The sequence below is a fragment of the Rana temporaria genome, chromosome 1, assembly GCF_905171775.1.
Source record: "Rana temporaria chromosome 1, aRanTem1.1, whole genome shotgun sequence".
NCBI lineage: Eukaryota > Metazoa > Chordata > Amphibia > Anura > Ranidae > Rana > Rana temporaria.
The window spans coordinates 451,169,003-451,189,741 of record NC_053489.1 but is presented as its reverse complement, the minus strand read 5'-3'; the positions used below and the strand labels follow the sequence as shown (position 1 = coordinate 451,189,741).

At 43.4% G+C, this 20,739-nt stretch overlaps 1 protein-coding gene across 5 annotated transcripts in view; it reads right to left on the bottom strand.

Moving 5' to 3' along the window:
* The window catches only part of RUFY3 (RUN and FYVE domain containing 3), a 167,020-nt gene that overhangs the window by 16,548 nt on the left and 129,733 nt on the right, over window positions 1-20,739 (bottom strand). For 3 of the 5 annotated variants that reach the window (XM_040327674.1, XM_040327675.1, XM_040327676.1), the window contains exons 12-13: window positions 20,300-20,397; window positions 11,838-11,957 (exon numbers count right to left, since the gene is read on the bottom strand). In XM_040327674.1, the coding sequence (XP_040183608.1) occupies window positions 11,838-11,957; window positions 20,300-20,397 (218 nt within the window). Of the gene's footprint in view, window positions 1-11,837; window positions 11,958-14,952; window positions 15,273-20,299; window positions 20,398-20,739 lie in introns of those variants that run through there. The other 2 variants (XM_040327677.1, XM_040327678.1) reach the window with 1 other exon arrangement.

Below are 20,739 nucleotides of genomic sequence, written 5' to 3'. Positions count from 1 at the left end.
TTAGTGTTTCCAATTCAAAATGGTTTTGACTTCTTGGATTATTAATTTTTATCTGCACTTTGTTAAAAATATTGCTTGTGGTCCAGGGCTCTAGTCCTGCGGGAACGCGTGGGAACGGAGTTCCTGCACTTTTTTCACAGCAGGAACGCAGTTCCCTTTGCAGGACTAGAGCAGCCGAGCCGCCCGAGCCAATCCTTTACTAAGCGGCGATGCCCAGCTCGAGTCACTGTCAGGGGCAGGCGAACCTTAGTAATCCTTTATGTTACTGGCTGCTTCCTGTATATGGATTCATCGGGTAGTGTGCGGGTATTCCGTCACTTCCTTGATGCCGCAATGTCTCCTGGGAGCTTTTGTCATTGTTCCCAGGAGACATTCCTGAGGTCTGCCGCGAGTTATCGTGGGATTTAGAAAGAACTTGCTTAAAAAAACATGCGGTTTAGTAATTATGCATATGAGCGTATCATCTCTTTTTTTTGGTGGGGGAGTGGATCTTGGGTGGGAGTTCCCACACTTTTTTCCCCAGGACTTGACCCCTGTTGTGGTCACATTGTAGGTTAGACTACGTAGATTTGCCTATAGTCCTCTGTGTGGCAAGTAGATGCATACAGGTTTATGATTATGTATAAAGAAAAAAAGGGTAGCATTGTTTAGAGTATATGGCCAGTTAACAGGATTTTTAGCACCATGTCAATATTAAATCCAGTGGTGGCCAAACACTTATTCCTGGACCTTGACCAGTCTGATGACTGCACTGTTCCCCACACATAATATTGGTATACTGTGCTTGCTTAAACTAGGTATATTAAGATTCAGGGCAAAATAAAAGAACATGTAATGTGTGGACATATTGGTTGGCATTCTTCCATGAAAAAAAAAAAAAAAAGAACTCAAAATTAAAGTAACTGGCATCCACCACTCTTTATTCCATATTGCATTAAAAAAAAAAAAAAAAGTTTGATTTTGATTTAACAATCGCGAACAAGTGTTTTCTGTAGCTCATTGAGCTTGTAGATAGTTTTGCCATTTCTTCTTGGGCAAACTATTCCGGTGATGATCAATGTCTTTCCATAGATGTTCAAAAGAATGCAGATCAAGGCTCATAGAAGGCTACTTCCGAATAGTCCAAAGCTTTGTTCTTAGCCATTCTTGGTTGCCTTTAGCTGTGTGTACTGGATCATTATTCTGACTTGAGGACCCATGGTCTGCGATTGAGACAGACTTCTGATACTGTACAGTATGTTTCACTCTAGAATTCCTTGATAGCCTTGTGATTTCATTGTTCCCTGCACAGATTCAAGGCACCCCATACAAGATGCAGCACAGCAGCCCTGAAATTAAACCAAGCCTCCTTCATGTTTCACAGTAGGTCCGGTGCTCTTTTCTTTGAAGGTTTTACTTTTTTCATCTATGACAATAGAGCCAACATGACTTGTCAAAAAGCTCCAAATTTGTCTCATCTGTCGAGAGAACGTTCTCCCAAAAGCAATGTAGCTTGTCAACCTGCATTTTAGCATTTTTAGGTTTTTCTTTTAACGGTGGAGTCCTTCTGTGTCTTCTTCCTTTGAGCCCACTGTTGTTCAAACCGCAACAAATGGTGCAATAAGATACTGATGTACTGTGACCTTGGAGTTCAGCTTGCATGTCTTTTCCTTAGCTCTTTGTCTAACATTCGCACTATTCTTCTGTTCAATCTGGGGAAATCCTTCTTGCTGCCATGTCTAGGGAGGTTAGCTACAATCCCATGGACCTTACAGTCTAACTCCAATACTAACTCCAATACTATTAGCTAGATTCAGAAACACTTACGACGGCGTATCACTAGAAGTCCGAATCCGCGCAGTCGTATCTTTAAGCGTATTCTCAAACAGAGATACGCTTAAATCTTGCTAAGACACAACCGGTGTAAGTCTCCTACGCCGTCGTATCTTAGTTGCTGGCCGCTAGGGGCGTGTATGTGGATTTACGCCGAGAATATGCAAATGAGCAAGATACGCCTATTCACGAACGTACTTGCGCCCGATACGCTGTTTACGCAAGGCGTTTTTCCGGCGTAAAGATAAACCACCACAAAGACGGCGCAGCCCATGCAAGGTATAGGCGACGGAACAGCCGTCGCATTTTACGTCGTTTGCGTAAGCGTACTTGAATGGGGCTGGGCGTAGGTTACGTTCACGTCGTCAGCAAGGAGTATTTGCGACGTGATTCTGAGCATGCGCGCATGCTCCGTACCAACGGCCCTCATTTACATGGGGTCACGGGTATTTTACATGGAGCACGCCCCCTACCTGCCTAATTTGAATTAGGCGGGGTTACGCCGGCACATTTACACTACGCGGCCGTAAATTAGGACGCAAGTTCTTTGTGAATACAGTACCTGCCTCTCTAAGTTACGGCGGCGTAGTGTATCTGAGATACTCTAAGCCCGCACAAACTTAATCCAGTCTTTCTGAATCTGGCTAAATGACTTTAAATAGCTAGTTGGCCCAAACAAAAATGTTCCTTACAAATCGATGCAGTGGCTGTCAGCGCTGTATAGACTGTATGAAGCGATGTGTTCCGGCAGTGGCAAGGGGACTTTCTGGCCAGTTCCAGGCACAAAATCAAAATCAGGCTGAATTCTGCTCTGCCATTAATAGGAAGCCTTTTATGTTTATGAATATTGAATACAAGGCTTCCTTTGATTGGGTGAGTTAAAAAGGTGGGGGGATGATGTCGATCTCCACCCCAGCCAATCCAAAGAAGACACAGGAAGCCCCCATACTGCTGCCTGAACACACAGTTGTATACTGCATGTAGATGATGCTACATACAGCATCAATTGACAACATTATAGAAATCTTTTTCTACCAACAAATCTGTCTAGGCCACTTAAATTATTATTGTAGAATAAGCAAGGATTCATCTCCTTTCACACCTTCTGTGCTTTATTCTACGACATACTAAAGGCATGTAAGGTTTGCGTGAGACAATGACTTTTTAGGGTAGCAGCAAATTTGTCCATATCAATTGCTTTTAATTTAAATACTTTTCAGGTGGAATAAAGCATGGTTTTAATGAGCTGTAAGGATACCAACAAATGTGTCCACACATTTAGCACATCTCTTCATGAGCACAGCCCTCTGATTCCTACTGTATTGTACTGTCTGCCCTCGTGTTGTAAAGCACTGCATAAACTGTTGGCACTATATAAATCCTGTATGATCATAATAATGTTCAATACCTTTAAACCACTTAAGGCCCGTAAGATTTTTCCCCTTAATGACCAGGCCATTTTTTGCGAAACGGCATTGCGCCGCTTTAGTTGACAATTGCGCAGTCATGCGATGCTGTACCCAAACAAAATTGACGTTCTTTTTTTTCTTTCTTTTGGTTGTATTAAATCACCTCTGCAGTTTTTATTTTTTGCGCTACAAACAAAAAAAGACCGACAATTTAAAAAAAATATATACCGCATTTACGCGAGTATAAGCCAAGTTTTTCAGCCCTTTATTTTTTGGGCTGAAAATGATCCACTCGGCTTAAACTGGAGTCAGTACCTTGCCCATTGCAGAATCGGATCGGTGTACCCGAGTCTGTGACATAGACGGCGGCCGTGCAGTTTTAAAAAAATCGCAATTCTCCTTGTGCTTTTCCGTGATAGGCGGAACACTTGGTTTTTCAGCAAACACTGTGTTCAGTGTTCTGCCTATCACAATTGCCCTCTCGTCTATAACAAACGAGAGGGCGATCGTGATAGGCGGAACCGACGGTGAGGTCAGGCTGCAATGGGCACCGTGAGGTCAGGCTGCAAATGGGCATTGTTGACCCTTATTTCTGCTTACAGTAGCTGCTGCATTCTCATCCTCGGCTTATATTTGAGTCAATACGTTTTCCCAGTTTTTTTGTGGTAAAATTAGGTCCTCAGCTTATACGGTATATATATATTTTTTTACTTTTTGCTACAATAAATATCCCCCCCCCCCCCCAAAAAAAAAATCTTCATCAGTTTAGGCCAATATGTATTCTACATTGCAATAAGCATATATTGATTGGTTTGCGCAAAAGTTATAGCGTCTACAAAATAGGGGATACATTTATGTATTTTTTTTTTACTAGTAATGGCAGCGATCTGCGATTTTTAGCGGGACTGCGACATTGTGGCGGACAGATCAGACACGTTTGATACTTTTTTGGGACCAGTGACATATATACAGCGATCACTGCTATAAAAATGCATGTGTCAGGCCCCGTACACACGACCGAGTTTCTCGGCAGAATTCAGCCAGAAACTCGGTCGGAGCCGGATTCTGGCGAGAAACTCGGTCGTGTGTACACTTTTCAGCGAGGAACCCGTCGGGCCGAAAAGAGAACATGTTCTCTATTTTCTCGTTAGTCAATGGGAAAAGTCGGCCCGCCGAGTTCCTCGGCGGCTTCCACACTGAACTTGACGAGGAACTCGATGTGTTTGGCACGTCGAGTTCCTCGGTCGTGTGTACGGGGCCTTACTGTATAAATGACACTGACAGGGAAGGGGTTAACACTAGTGGTGATAAAGGGGTTAAATGTGTTCCCTAGGAGGCGTTTATAGCTGTGGGGGGAGGGGACTGACTGGGAGTACAAAGAAATTGCTGTTCCTAACCACTAGGAACAGACAATTACTCTGTACTACCCTGTCAGAACGGGGATCCGTTTACATTGAATGGCTCTCTGTGGAGCGATCGCAGATGGCCGGCTGTCAATCGTGGATGGCCGGCGTACATCGCAGCCTTCGGCCATGTGCATGAGCTTCCCTGCCATAGTTGTAAAACGGACCTACATACAACTACACCGATTCGCTGGAACGAGCCGGCCTGCCGAAGTACAATGACAGGCTGTGGTCGGCAAGTGGTTGAATATTCTGCAAGTATAGAAAAATACCTTTTGATCCTAACTTCCCGTTTGGACGGACCACTGCATTTGCTGTGCTGCAATGCCAAGCAGCGTCGTCAGCCCTGTCTCCTGGACTATACAACCTTTCTGTCCCTCTCCACATGCACATATTGTTCTCCCTGTAAACTAGTGATGCTGCCTTGACTCCCTTGAGCCTGCCCACACATTGTTTAAAGCTCCCAGCAGTCATCTCTGGAAGCATTTTACAAGCCTGGAGATAATGTCACAGGAAGTTTTTACTGCCCGCCCTATAGTGAAAAGACAGACGGGTGGGAGCACTCTCTTTCTAGAAGGAAGTCATATGACATCCTCCCATTCTCATTTTGGGACACAGCACATCACCGATCACAGTCAAGAGCCTATGACGTAGCCTCTTTACCATGTGATCAGCTGTGTCCACTCATAGCTGATCACAGTGTAAACAGGAAATGCCAGTTATCGTCATTCCTCACCTCACGCTGACAGCACGTGAGGAGAGGAGAACCGGTAAGCGGCATTCCTCAGCGATGACAATCAAGGCACTGATCATCAGTGCAGCTCCAACAGTGCCCACCAGTGCTGCCTGTCAATTTCTCCTCATCAGTGCAGCCCATCATTGCCAACTATCAGTGCCCACGAGGGCCATCTATAAGTGCCCATCAATGGTGCATATCACTATTAGTACCCACCATTGCTGCATATTAGTGCCTCCTCAATAGTGCCCGTTAGTGCAGCTTATCAGTGCCCGTCAGTGCAGCCTCATCAGCGCACATCAGTGGAGAAAAATTACTTCAATGTTTTCGTGATTTTTTTTTGTTTGTTTAGCAAAAAATAAAGAACCCAGTGGTGATTAAATACCACCAAAAGAAATCTCTGTCTCCAGCAAATGATAAAAATGTTGTTTGGGTGCAGACTTGCATGACTGCATAATTGTCATTTAATGTGCGACAGCAGTGAAAGCTGAAAATCGGCCTGGGCAGGCAGAGGGTGAAAGTGCCCTGTAGGCAAGTGGTTAAAAAACTCTCTTCCTACAGGAACAAAAGTAGAAAAAATATTGCTGGTCCCAAAAATATTATAGTGGGTACCAGTGTTTTGGCCAGTTCAGAATGATGCTTTGGATAACAAATCGGGTATTTGTGACAAATGCAGATAGGACTATACTGGCAGAAAAGGCACGAAAAAACTCCAGGTGGTGTCTAATATTTATATATATGATTGTAAAAAAATTGAACACGTAGAAAAACATCCTGGGCCAGATCCACATACATTTAGATCGGCGCAGCGTATCAGAGATACACTACGCCGCTGTACCTTACCTGGCGTATATTCGAATCCTCAGCGAGTTTGCGCCGTAAGTGTATTTCTGGCGGCGGATTTGAAATTGGGCGGGTTGGGGGCGGGTTTCATTTAAATGAAGCGCGTCCCCGCGCCGAATGAACTGCGCATGCGTCGTCCCGAAATTTCCCGCCGTGCATTGCACTAAATGACGTCGCTAGGACGTCATTTTTTTACTTAGACGTGAGTTACGTCCATCCCTATTCACGGACGACTTGCGCAAAAAAAATAAAAATTCAAATTTCGACGCGGGAACGACGGCCATACTTAACATGGCAAGTCTATCTATACGCTGCAAAATACCAGCTTTAACTATACGCCGGAAAAAGCCGACTACAGACGTTAGAAAATTCGACGGCCGCGCGTACGTTCGTGGATCGTCAGAAATCGCTAATTTGCATACCCGATGCGGAAACCGACGCAAACTCCACCCAGCGGGCGCCGAAGTATTGCATCTAAGATCCGAAGCCGTACGCCTGTCGGATCTTACCCAAATGCCGTCGTATCTTGGTTTGAGGATTCAAACTAAAGATACGACGCGGGAAATTTGAAAGTACGCCGGCGTATCAGTAGATACGCCGGTGTACTTGCTCTCTGGATCTGGCCCCCTGTCTGTATACAAATACTGAATCCCTGATATACAGCAGCACTGTACACATCTTTTAGAATAAAAGTGCTAGAAAGCAGAAGCTACCCATAATTGATTCTCAGGGTATGAAGAACACACATGTACTAGATCACTTAAGCTTACTGACCTCAGGAAGTGACATTGTTATTAAATGAGTCCAGGAAAAATGTACAACTGTGTTCTAATGGGGCAAATTGGCAAATGATTTCCAGGATTTTCTTTGCTTCTTCCTCTATAGATCAATACAAGGCCAAATAAAGAATGGAATTGTGTGCCGATTCAATTATAATGGAGAAAAGATTAGATAAGCTTAACCCTTTACTTGATCATGCTTCAGGACTACAGAAAGTAGAAGATAAGCATCGGGTAGAATCCAACAAGACATAATCACAAGATTATGTCTTGTTGGATTCTACCCGATGTGATTTGTTATCTGTTAACACACTAGGTACTGTGACGGTACGCGAGGTGATGTAGTGGATAATCGCTATATTTCACCTTGCATTCATTCTATTGTAAGGGACTGAACCAGAATCCACCTCTGTGGCAGGCTTGGTTCCGGTCTGGATGTTCTGGTCCACTTGAGTCCACACATTTAGGTGGATTTTAAATGACCAGGAAGAGAGCACAGTAGTGCTCTGGCCTGAGACTCGGAACGGGAATCAGAGAGAAGAGCTTTGTTTTGTTTGGATTGAAAAAGGCTTGCTGACCCTCATGTTTTGTGGGTGACGGGGACCAGCCCCGCACTGTATAGAGAGCAGTCTACTGTTTAGTCAAGAATTTGATTTACTGTTTTTGTTTATTTTTTATGACTTGCTTGTAAAAAAAGCTGGCAACCCACCAGATTTTAACCACTTCCAGACCGCTGTACGACTATATACGGCCTAACTTTAAAGATACATATCTCGGTAACGGCAGCAGCTGCTGCCACAACCGAGGTATGTATCTTTACTGTCAGCGGTTCTGGTAACGATAACGGCGGTCTCCGCGGCGGATGCGCCGCGAGATCGCCGTTATCGGTGGCGGGATAGGGCCCCCCCCCCTCCCGCCGCTCTCCCGCGCCCTCCGCCGCTTACCGGAGCCGTCGGTAGCGGCGGAGGAGATCGCGACCGTTCGGGAGCTGAGCGGGGACGAGACTGAAGGAAAAATCTCCTTCGCCCGTCCCCATAGCTCGGCTGGGCGGAAGTGACGTCAAAACGTCAGTCCCGCCCAGCCTCTTAAAGAAACATTTTTTTTTTTTGTCATTTGAAAAAATGACATTTTCCAATTTTTTTTTTTTTTTCTCATTTTAGTCTAAATATAAGATCTGAGGTCTTTTTGACCCCAGATCTCATATTTAAGAGGACCTGTCATGCTTTTTTCTATTACAAGGGATGTTTACATTCCTTGTAATAGGAATAAAAGTGATCATTTTTTTTTTATTTTTTTTCCCAGTGTAAAAAATAATAAAATAAATAAAAATAAATAAGAAAAAAAAAAAAATGTTTTTTAAAGCGCCCCGTCCCGACGAGCTCGTGCGCAGAAGCGAACGCATACGTGAGTAGCGCCCGCATATGAAAACTGTGTTCAAACGACACAAGTGAGGTATCGCCGCGATCGTTAGAGCGAGAGCAATAATTATAGCCCTAGACCTACTCTGTAACTCAAAAAATGCAACCTATAGAATTTTTTAAACGTCGCCTATCGAGATTTTTAAGGGTAAAAGTTTGACGCCATGCCACGAGCGGGCGCAATTTGTAAGTGTGGCATGTTGGGTACCATTTTACTCGGCGTAACATTATCTTTCACAATATATAAAAAAATTGGGCCAAATTTATTGCTGTCTTATTTTTTAATTCAAAAAAGTGATTTTTTTCCAAAAAAAGTGCGCTTGTAGGACCGCTGCGCAAATATGGTGTGACAAAAAGTATTGCAATGATCGCCATTTTATTCTCTAGGGTATTAGAAAAAAAAATATATATAATGTTTGTGGGTTTTAAGTAATTTTCTAGCAAAAAAAAATGTTTTAGTCTTGTAAACGCCAAATCTGAAAAACACCCAAAGTAGAGAAGTGGTTAAGGAAACTGCCAGCACGCTGATCTTCATTCTGAGAAAAGGTAAACCCCACAAGCCAATCTCCCACAGTCCATAACAATCAAACATTACCCGCCCCTGGCAACACAAATGACTACACTCAAGTAGTCGTTCCCCTTTAACCACTTCCCGACCGCCGCATGTATATGTACGTCCACAGAATGGCACGTACAGGCAAATGGGCGTACATGTACGTCCTTGCCTTCTAGCGGGTGGGGGGTCCGATCGGGACCCCCCCCCCGCTACATGCGGCGGTCGGGTTCCCTCGGGGAGAGATCCAGGACGACGGCGCGGCTATTTCTTTATAGCCGCTCCGTCGCGATCGCTCCCCGGAGCTGAAGAACGAGGAGAACCGTGTGTAAACACGGCTTCCCCGTGCTTCACTGTGGCGGCGTATCGATCGAGTGATCCCTTATATAAGGGAGACTCGATCGATGACGTCAGTCCTACAGCCACACCCCCTACAGTTGTAAACACACACTAGGTGAACCCTAACTCCTACAGCGCCCCCTGTGGTTAACTCCCAAACTGCAACTGTCATTTTCACAATAAACAATGCAATTTAAATGCATTTTTTGCTGTGAAAATGACAATGGTCCCAAAAATGTGTCAAAATTGTCCGAAGTGTCCGCCATAATGTCGCAGTCACGAAAAAAATCGCTGATCGCCGCCATTAGTAGTAAAAAAAATAATAATTAATAAATAAAAATGCAATAAAACTATCCCCTATTTTGTAAACGCTAAAAAATTTGGCGCAAACCAATCGAAAACGCTTATTGCGATTTTTTTTACTAAAAATAGGTCGAAGAATACGTATCGGCCTAAACTGAGGGAAAATTTTTTTTTAGATATGTTTTTGGGCGATATTTATTATAACAAAAAGTAAAAAATATTAAATTTTTTCAAAATTGTCGCCCTATTTTTGTTTATAGCGCAAAAAATAAATACCGCAGAGGTGATCAAATACCACAAAAAGAAAGCTCTATTTGTGGGGAAAAAAGGACGCCAATTTTGTTTGGGAGCCACGTCGCACGTCCGCGCAATTGTCTGTTAAAGCGACGCAGTGCCGAATCGCAAAACCTGGCCTGGGCATTTAGCTGCCTAAAGGTCCGGGGCTTAAGTGGTTAAAGACACTAGCAAAATGATCCCTCAGTAACAGGCCAACTCTATTAATTCTCATTCTTCACGAATCTCTTTCTACATAACAGATCCTGAACGTGTTCATCATATTTGTTTGGGTGATGCGAGAGAAGTAATCAAGAGGAGATACAAATCAAACATACTGGATGGCCAATTTTGAAACAGCAACGGCACTTCAGCTAATTTTTAAGCCACACACTTTATAATTCCAGCACTCATAAAGTAAACCTGAAAATAGAGGCTGATTTTTCAGAACGTTAAAACAAATCCAGTATATTAGCGCCTGCTGCAAGTGGAGACTGTGGTCTATGCACCAGTGTTTGCTCTGTAGTTTTTCCATGTCGGTACATGCATGGATACCCTACCAAACATTTTACCATGCATTTCTCCTGCATGTATTGTGGCTCGCCTCTGAATTTCAATACAGTCTATACGCTTTGAGAATTATGCTGCAGGAAATCACAAGAACACCAGAGAATTTTAGCAGCCTTGTACCAAACATGCATGCGTGTATCCTTGTCCTTTGCATAGCAGAGAACAAGGGATAAAGTTTTACCTCCAATCTATTTTCCAATGTATCAAGTGTGTGGGTCTGTGTTATTTTAGTGCTGTAGGTCTCCATAGAGGACACCTGATTGCACCCTATCAGTATAGAGACATGACTGATTTGTGGAAAGGCAAACACGACAATATTAGCTTCCATTCTCCAACTTGTAGGGTTCAAATGATACACAGTCTATGGATATTGTACTGACAACCCACTAGGTATATTGCTACCCTTGATTGTTTTTTATATTTTTTTTATAGAAGTGATCTTAGCGATGAATAACCAAAATCAAGCAGTTAACCAGAAGTGCAGCAGAAAGCAAAGCTATTAGAAGCTAAAACAGGCACAGAACCTTTTACCCAGAATGCACTGTGATGACAACCACAACGTGTATATGGTCATATATCGTTCTGTTATCTCCCTCCTTAATCACATAAGTGACATCATAGAGATGGGGGGGGCTCTCAGGATCCAGAAGAGGAGTGACATCATAGAGATGGGGGGGCTCTCAGGATCCGGAAGAGGAGTGACATCATAGAGATGGGGGGCTCTCAGGATCCAGAAGAGGAGTGATATCATAGACATGGGGGGCTCTCAGGATCCAGAAGAGGAGTGACATCATAGAGATGGGGGGGCTCTCAGTATCCAGAAGAGGAGTGATATCATAGACATGGGGGGCTCTCAGGATCCAGAAGAGGAGTGACATCATAGAGATGGGGGGGCTCTCAGGATCCAGAAGAGGAGTGACATCATAGACATGGGGGGCTCTCAGGATCCAAAAGAGGAGCGACAACATGGGGCCTCTCAGGATCCAACCAAAAGCTAAATTTTGTAGTGTCAAATAAAAGATTCTGTGCCTGAAAGTATAATCAGATACAATAGAAGAGATCTATCATCACTTTATACATTTGACTACAGCAAAAATATGTTTATTTTACCCAAATACCCATTAGCGCTCATTAGTGCATTTTCTTTGCAGGTTGTGACACCTCTGATTACAATGTCATTTTGTATTTTACAGTGGACATATTGTCTACTGGAAGGAAGTATTTAAAAAACAAAATCAGAATGACTGTACACAGCAGCATTATAAAAAAAAGGGTTTACGACTTCCAATAAAAGATATCACCACCTGCAAGAGGTTAGGCAATTGGCTGGCACCAGAGACACCAAGATGGCATCACCGCTGCTTGTGACTAGAACTACAGCAAGCAATCATTTCTTCACCACTGCTTCCTGAGCTGATCCACTTCCAGCTGGAGGCTCTCAATCTTGTCGCCAAATTCTTGTTTGAAGAGACGATTGGCTTCCTCGGCAGACTGTCTGTCTCGCTCTGACACTCGGAGTCTGGGTTACAGCCACATGAATGGGTAATAAAAAAATAAAAGCAATGGGGGATGGTGGGGGACAGGGACAAGGCTAATTTAATAACTAAAATAACTGAAAAAACTCAAAATATTGTTAAAAAGAATAAAGAATCAGAATGGATAGGAGACAGGAGAAATAAATTAAATGAATAAGTGCTAGAAAATAAAATCAAGCTCTTAATTGGTGAATCAGGCAAAAGATAACCTATTAGGTATGTGTTAACTACCACTGTGGTTTTCTGTTCAGGTACTTGGTTTGTGTTTATTGTATTACTCATTACATATTAATTTGTTCATATTTTCAAGTGAATTTAGGCTATTTCCTTAAAGCGGGGGTTCACCCTGTTAAAAAAAAAAAAAAAAAGTTTTTTTTTATTAGACCATTAAATTCGGCATCGTAGCGCGAGCTACGGTATGCCGGTCTTACATTTTTTATGCCCGTACTCACTGTGCTATCGATGATTGAAGAATCCGGGGAATGGGCGTTCCTATGGTGAGAGAAGGTGATTGACGGCCGGCCCTGGCACGTCACGCTTCTCCGGAAATAGCCGAAATAGGCTTGGCTATTCACGGCGCCTGCGCATGGCCTGTGCGCAGGCGTCGTGAATAGCCGAGACCTACTCCGGCTGTCTTCGGGGAGCGTGACGTGGCAGAGCCGGCCGTCAATCATCCTCCCTCTCCATAGGCACGCCCATTCCCCGCGGGAGTCGGATTCTTCAATCATCGATACCACAGTGAGTACGGGGATTAAAAATTTAAGACCGGCATACCGTAGCTCGCGCTACGATGCCGAATTTAATGGTCTAATGATGGAAAGGAGGGTGAACTACCGCTTTAAGAACTGAACAAAATTTGAGCCGTGCATGGCCCCGTCGGCACCCTCCTGCCCAACATCTTTATATCAGAAAGTTGAAGGACCTGGGCTGGAAATTCTAATCAAATGCAGCCATTGTTTGGGTATTTTGACAGCCCCAGGTGCTAGCTGGCAGAATACAATAGCCAGCAGGGAAGATTTGTTCATCAGTGTTGTTTAGCGTGGTTGGATTAGATTGGTTGGTTAGATTTCTTAACACCCTAAAACTGGGAACACACTATTTTTTTATCGTTTAAAAAACGGGCCGTCAGAGTGAGTATTTAGGCCCTTTCAGAAAAACAGAGTGCTATAATGCAGGAGAAGGAAATATGCTAGAGAATATAATCTTCTGGATAAGCCACATTTTTTTCTTGAGATTTTAAAGGCACGTTACAAGTCATGAAAAACTATGTACGGAAACTAAATACACCGCAAGTAAGCTTTTATTAGCAATTATTTAAGTCGGTGACGGTGTATTTTTTAATGGCAAAGCAGTTGGCACTCTTTTTGATAATTTGCTTGTAATTAACTCTAGCCAAACTAAAGTGCCTGGATGTAATGCCGCGTACACACGGTCGTTTTTCGGCATGAAAAAAAACTACGTTTTTAAAAACGTCATTTAAAATCATCGTGTGTGGGCTTCACATCGTTTTTCGGCTTCTGAAAAATGTAATTTTTCGGGTTGTAAAAAATGATCGTGTGTGGGCTAAAACAACGTTTTAAACCCGCGCATGCCCAGAAGCAAATTATGAGACGGGAGCGCTCGTTCAGGTAAAACTACCATTCATAATGGAGTAAGCACATTCATCACGCTGTAACAGACAAAAAAACGCGAATCGTCTTTTACTAACAACGATTCAGCTAAAAGCAGCCCAAAGGCGAATAGAACTTCCCCTTCAGAGTGCCGTCGTACGTCTTGTACGTCACTGCGCTTTGTTCATCATTTTTTAAAAACGATGGTGTGTGGGCAACATCGTTTTTAATGATGAAGTTGGAAAAACTTCGTTTTTTGGACATGCTGAAAAACTTCAAATTTTGCGCGTCGTATCTTTGTTTCCACCAAACAAGATACGACGGCATCTGTGTTAGATTCGACACGCGTACGCCTTAGTACGCCGTCGGATCCAAGATGCAATTTTCCGGCGGCCGCTGGGTGGCGTTCAATTCGTAATCCGCGTCGAGTATGCAAATTAGCTATTTCCGATGATCCACGAACGCACGAGCGGCCGTCGCATTCTTTTACGTCGTTTCCGTTCGGCTTTTTCCGGCGTATAGTTAAAGCTGCTATCTGGTGGCGTACTCAATGTTAAGTATGGCCGTCGTTCCCGCGTATCATTTTGAAAATTTTACATCGTTTGCGCAAGTCGTCCGTGAATGGGGCTGGATGCCATTTACGTTCACGTCGAAAACAATGATGTCCTTGCGACGTCATTTGGAGCAATGCACCCTAGGAGTTTTGACGGACGGGGCATGCGCAGTTCGTTCGGCGCGGGGACGCGCTTCATTTAAATGAAACACGCCCCCTACTCGCCGCATTTGAATTCCGCACCCTTACGCCGCGAGAGATACCCTACGCCGCTGTAACTTATGCCGCAAATTCTTTCAGGATTCAAAGAATAGCAAAGCAAGTTACAGCGGCGTAGCGTATCTCACATACGCTGCGCCCACGCAATTGTATGTGGATCTGCCCCTAGATCTTCTATGCGGAAAGAAAAACGTGAATAACAGGACACACCATGAAGGGCAAGGCTACACCCTTAAAGGAAACCTGCCTGTCATTCTGATTTAACAACTTCATAATTTCCTGCATTACTGATTAGGAACAAGTATGCTGAGAAGTTATGTTTTTTTCTCCAACTTTCCCAATCTACACACTTGTTCCAGATCGGTGACTTGAGAAGAAATGAAGCCGGGGGAGGGGGTTTAGAATACCAGCCAAATGACCAGCATTTTCTGAAGAAGACCAGCAACGGCAGGCAAGAATTTATTTTAAAATAGCAGGTTTAAGAGGTTCCCTACACGTTTCAGCTTCTTACAAATCCATGTTGACGTGTCCTCTTTAATCTATTTCTCCATCCCTTGATTTAAGTTAGCGAAACATACAAAACTTTTGACAAAGAAATGGTTTTAAAAAGTTTATTTGGCAAATATTTCAGGGTTCTAACAAAGATTCCATCTATAGTGAGAGGGTGGGAGAAAAAAAGGAGAACAGAACAGAGGAGCCATGGCTTCAAAATGCAGCAGTTTCCAAATAAACGGTAGGCAACATTTAACATCTATGTAGTAGCTAGTAACTGAGCAGGTTTCCTCCCTTCCTCCTGCTACCAAGTTGCTCTGTTAGTGTTGGTCAGCGGCTGCTTAATGGACACCTATTGCTGCTTGTGTAGTATTTTACTCGCTGCGCTACTTAAGGCTTTTGCCTGCTTCACCAAATCCTTTTCACTATTTTGTCAGTTTTAAAAAAGGTAAGCAAGGTTTAAAATGAACAAAAATAAAAAGTCAGATGACAGGCAAGGGCAAATGATTAATAAAAAAGACAAAGAACATCAAGAAGAAAAAAAAACAATCAGTTGAACATTTGATACAACTTAATACAGCAATAAAAAAATGCATACAGCAAACTTATACAATATGCGACTTGGGTGTCCTTTTATGAAGCAGTGAAATCTATTCACTGCTTCGTTCTCCGGCATTCACGGAGGAGATTTTTCTCCTCTGGGTGCCAGTTTATGAAGCAGAGAAGATCGCTTCACCCTTGGAGGAGTGAAGTGATCTACCAATGCTTCTAACACTGGAGAACTGCCCCTGAAAGAAGTTAAAAATCTTCCTCATCAGATCCCCCGGGATTTCCTATTCACTCCCCGATTCACCACCTCCAAGATGGTGAATCGGGGAGGGTGAATTCTGACACAGATCACCAGTGAAGAGCTCAGATCGCAGCTTCATAAACTGGCCGTTATTATTACGGTGTCAGTCTATGAGGATTCTCTGTGTGTGGAGATAATCGGCAGGAGAACAAGTTCAAACACTTCTCCCCCCGATTATCTCTGTTTCATAAACAGTTTATGGGCTGTGATCAGTGGTGATCCTTGGGATCACCACCGTTCATTGCTTCATAAACGGACACCTTAAAGCGGGAGTTCAACCAATTCCTTTTTTTTTTTTTTTCCGCTTAGCTTCCTGCTCGTTTTGTCTAGGGGAATTGGCTATTTGTTTTAAAATATGATCCGTACTTACCCGTTTTCGAGATGCATCCGTCGCTTCTGGGTATGGGTCTTCGGGAGCGGGCGTTCCTTCTTGATTGACAGTCTTCCGAGAGGCTTCCGACGGTCACATCCATCGCGTCACTCGTAGCCGAAAGAAGCCGAACGTCGGTGCGGCTCTATACTGCGCATGCGCACCGACGTTTGGCTTCTTTCGGAAAATCGTGACGCGCTGGATGCGACCGTCGGAAGCCTCTCGGAAGACTGTCAATCAAGAAGGAACGCCCATTCCCGGAAGTGGCGGAGAAGATGCATCTCGTAAACGGGTAAGTACGGATCATATTTTAAAACAAATAGCCGATTCCCCTGGACAAAATGAGCATAAAGCGAAGGGGAAAATGTGTAAGGTATGGGTGAACCTCCGCTTTAATCAGTACTTCAGTTTTACAGTTGAAAAACAATGATGACGTGTGAAGAGATGAAACCCATAACAGACAAGCAAATATGTTATTTTCTGAGGAGTGAGGGTGAATTCGATTGCTGCGGGTTACTGTTCTAAACTAATTTACTGATTATTTCTGTCAGAATTCAGCAGAACGCTTTAAACAGGTCACAAAATATCATGCACTCAACTTAAACTGGTTGTAACCCAAAAAGAGAGATCCTGTTTCCTTATAGAAGGATAAAAGAGCACAGTGCTTGTGCTGTCTAACTTGTCCCTCTCTAAGCTGTAAAAAACCTGGTGGATCCTGCATGTTCCTGTGCCCCCCTTAGGCCGGGTACTAACGAGCAAACATGTACGATAAAACCGGTTCGTCGGACCGTTTTCCCTGTACATGTCTGCCAGAGGGCTTCTGTACGATGGCTGTACTAACCATCGTACAGAAGTCCGCACGTAAACAATACGCGGGGCGTGTCCGCGTCGTCGCTGCGATGACGCAGCGACGTGGGCGGGCCTGCCATTTAAAGGCTTCCACGCATGCGGCGAAGTCATTCGACGCATGCGAGGGACGGCGGGCGCTCGGACATGTACGGTAGGTCTGTACTGACGACCGTACATGTCCGAGCGGGCAGGATTCCAGCGGACGGTTTTAAAACACGTCCAGGAATATTTGTCTGCTGGGAAAAGGCCCGGCGGGCAAATGTTTGCTGGAATTCGGCCCGCTCGCGCCTACACACGACCGAACATGTATGCTGAAACTGGTCCGCGGACCAGTTTCAGCATACATGTTTGGTCGTGTGTACGGGGCCTTAGTGGTGCAGGACCCTTTTTTTGTCCGCACCAGAATCTGATCGCATGGGTGTTCACACCCATGTGATCCGATTCTGCAAATTGCGTTGCGTTTTGCAAATCGATTGCAGGGTGTCGTTAACTTAACATACACATTTGGCAATTAGTTTGCATGGGCGGGCTGCGATTTAGATGCGGTGTCGGATCTACAGCAAATTCGCACCGCATCTAGTGTGAACCCAGGCTTACACTAAGTGGAAGGAGTAGAAACTATGTCAAGATTTTACTGCCATTTGTGACCCCACTGGGGATAGTAACCCTCTATTTTTCCTTGTGACCAACTTCACTGAGACTAAAAGTTAGGATAAATGAAGTGGTCATCAGAACAAAGAAAGAGTCTAAATCGTCGAATGGGGACACTTATTCCAGTGTCAACCAAGTAGGTATTTCCCTCACCATAAGAAGATCTCTATTCACCACTTCACAGAACGTGAAAGAAATTCCCCCAAATGGGACATAAAAGAAAAAAAAGTAAAAGTATAAATTGATGAATAGATTCCCCCATCCACACAAGCAAGGTGACTGGGGGAATCCTCCTACTGTGCTACTGTATTCTGACAGAGGGGACTCCTATGCTGGCTGCAGCACTGATCGAAGATTTTTTTTTTCCAACACTCATGCGTGAGAAGTCGATCATCAGAATGACTTCTCAGGAGCAGGAATGGCCATAGATGGATTGAAATTCAGCTGGTCCCTGTTAAACTGACCCAATTTTGACCCATCTATGGCCACCTTTAGATTACTGTATATTGGCGTTTATTTTATTTAGTAAGGTGTGGTTAAAAGTTATACATCGGAAACAAAGTGTAACTACACCCCAATTTTTTGGGGGTTTTAAATAGAATGGGGAAAGAAAATAACCCATTTGGGGTTGCAAATTTGGCCTCACTTTCTGGTCTGGGGACAAACTTTTACAAGACAGGAATGTAAAGTAAAATTTGGAACAGGTTAACGGATAACAATAAAAATCTGAAAGGTTCTAGTATTACCCTACATCAGTGGTCATCAACCCTGTCCTCAGGGCCCACTAACAGGCCAGGTTTGATGTATTACCTTGGGGAGATGCAGACTAGAATACTGCAATCACTGAGCAGCAAATGATATCACCTGTCATGTACTTCAGTTATCTTGCAAAAAACCTGGCCCGTTAGTGGGCCCTGAGGACATGGGTGATGACCACTGCCCTACATCAGTGGTTCTCAACCTCAGTCCTCAAGTACCCCAATGGGCCATGTTTTGGGAACTTTCCTTAGATAAAATAGCTCCCATCAAATACCAGGTCATTGATATTGATTTAAAGCAGCTGCGCAAAATAAAGGAAAATCTGAAAACATGGCCTGTTGGGGGTACTTGAGGACTAAGGTAGGTTGAGAACCACTGCCCTATATATTGTAAAAAAATAAAAAAGACTTGTGTCTTTATTGCTGTTATAGAGATTTCCTCTCACTTCCTGTCCCAGGGACAGCCTTTTCACCGGACAAGAAAGTGAAGTAATCACTACAACACAGCCTTCAATGGAGATAAAACCTGACTGGAGTTCTAATCCTTTACCGAAACTATTTGAATTTTTATTTTATTTTAATTTTTAGAGCGCTAAAGACAGACTTTAAAGTGTATCCAAACAAAAGAACAAAAACAAATGTACATTTTTTTTAAGGTAACCAGTACTTTGATGTGGAAGCTGCACTTGTTTTCTTCTTTAAGTGGCTCTAAAGTTTTATTTTTTATGTCACAATGTAGAGAATAAGATTTCCTATCATCTGTGCCCAGTCTTGCCACACAGAGTTAATCCAGCTCTGAGCAATCCTCTTTTATTGTTCAGTGATATACAACAGACGTCCAGATAAAAACCAAAGTCCTTGCTTCTGAAAAAAAGTGCACAATTCACATCCCCTCCCCTGTGTTTTGATTAAATGTTTTCAAAATATGGGGTGAGTCACAGTTCAGTGCCATGAGAAAATGCAACAGCCATCAGAATACACATAGAGCTGGAGGGAAGAGGGGAGGGGCATGTGAACTGAGCACTTTTTACAGAAGCTGTGTATGTCTGCAAGCAGTGCACGAGATATGTAAATAACCTGTCACTCAAGCAAGGACTTTGGTTTTTATCTGGAAGTCTGTTTTATTTCCCTGAACTATAAAAAGAGGATTGCTCAGAGCTGGATTAACTCTGTGTGGCAAGACTGGGCACAGATGATAGGAAATCTTATTCTCTACATTGTGACATCAAAAAAAAAAACCTTCTGTGTGCAGATCCCCCCCTAACCCTCCTAATACTTACCTGAGCCTGATGTCAATCCAGCACTGCACATGAGAGGATTGTTCCCCTCTCTTCTCACTATCTCAGACACATAAGCGCCTGCTGCTATCAATCACAGCCTATAAGGAGGGAGGAGGGTGCTGGCCAGAGTCGCAATGTGTGTTTCAATGGACACGCAGATCGCGGCACGGGAGCCAGAAAAGAGGAGGATTGAGGCTCATCTTTGTAAATCCATTGCACAGAGCAGGTAAGTAGAACAGGTTTATTATGAAAAATAAATCCCTTTACAATTACTTTAAGGATTTTCCTATCAGTAACACATTTCTGTTCTCTTTGTGTCTACAATCACTTCTCCGTGGCATCTATGGAAACAACCGTGGTTGTCACACAGGCTGGAGCCGTTGCTTATTTTTATTATTTGGATGAATGATGGAACTAGTAGTCTACAAAATAGAGATAACCCGGTTTATGCTTTTTCTCAGTGCCAATGGCACATTTCTGGCAAAATCAACAGGCATTTTCTGTACTCACTAAAACTAATGTAGTAACCACATCTAAAGATTTTTTTGTTGTTTCGTTTTTGGGTTTAGATACATGACATGCCCAATGTGAAAACATAAGATCCTCAGACCTGTGAAGTGTAATAGAACACACACAGCTGTGCATTTTATATTTGTGTGTCATTGAATAGATGATGGTGTGTGTGTGTTCTTACCTGTGTTCCAGCTGTTTAATGGTGGCAGCCATCTGATTGGTCTTTTCTTCTAAGCGGCTGTTTAACTCGGCCTTCTGTTTCACTGCCAGATCAGAACTCTGCCAAAGAAGTGACATAGCTACTATTAAAAGGAAGTCTCTTCAAAAAAAAAAAAAAACATTTTGTTCGTTATGGAGCACCTATGGAAGTCTCTCACTATACAGTCCATTATTACCCTGAACCCGGACTCTCCATATATAAAATAGGCTGGATGACTTGAACTGTGTTCAAAAGCACTAGATGTTTGAAACTGTCGGGACAGAAACCTACGATTGAATCCCTAAAAACTGGATTGCGTGTACATTCCTGGAATGTTAAAGTGGATGTATACCAGATTCATGAAATTTGAGCTGGGCACGTATATCTGCAATATTTTGTTATCTCTCTTCAAAGAGCTAAGT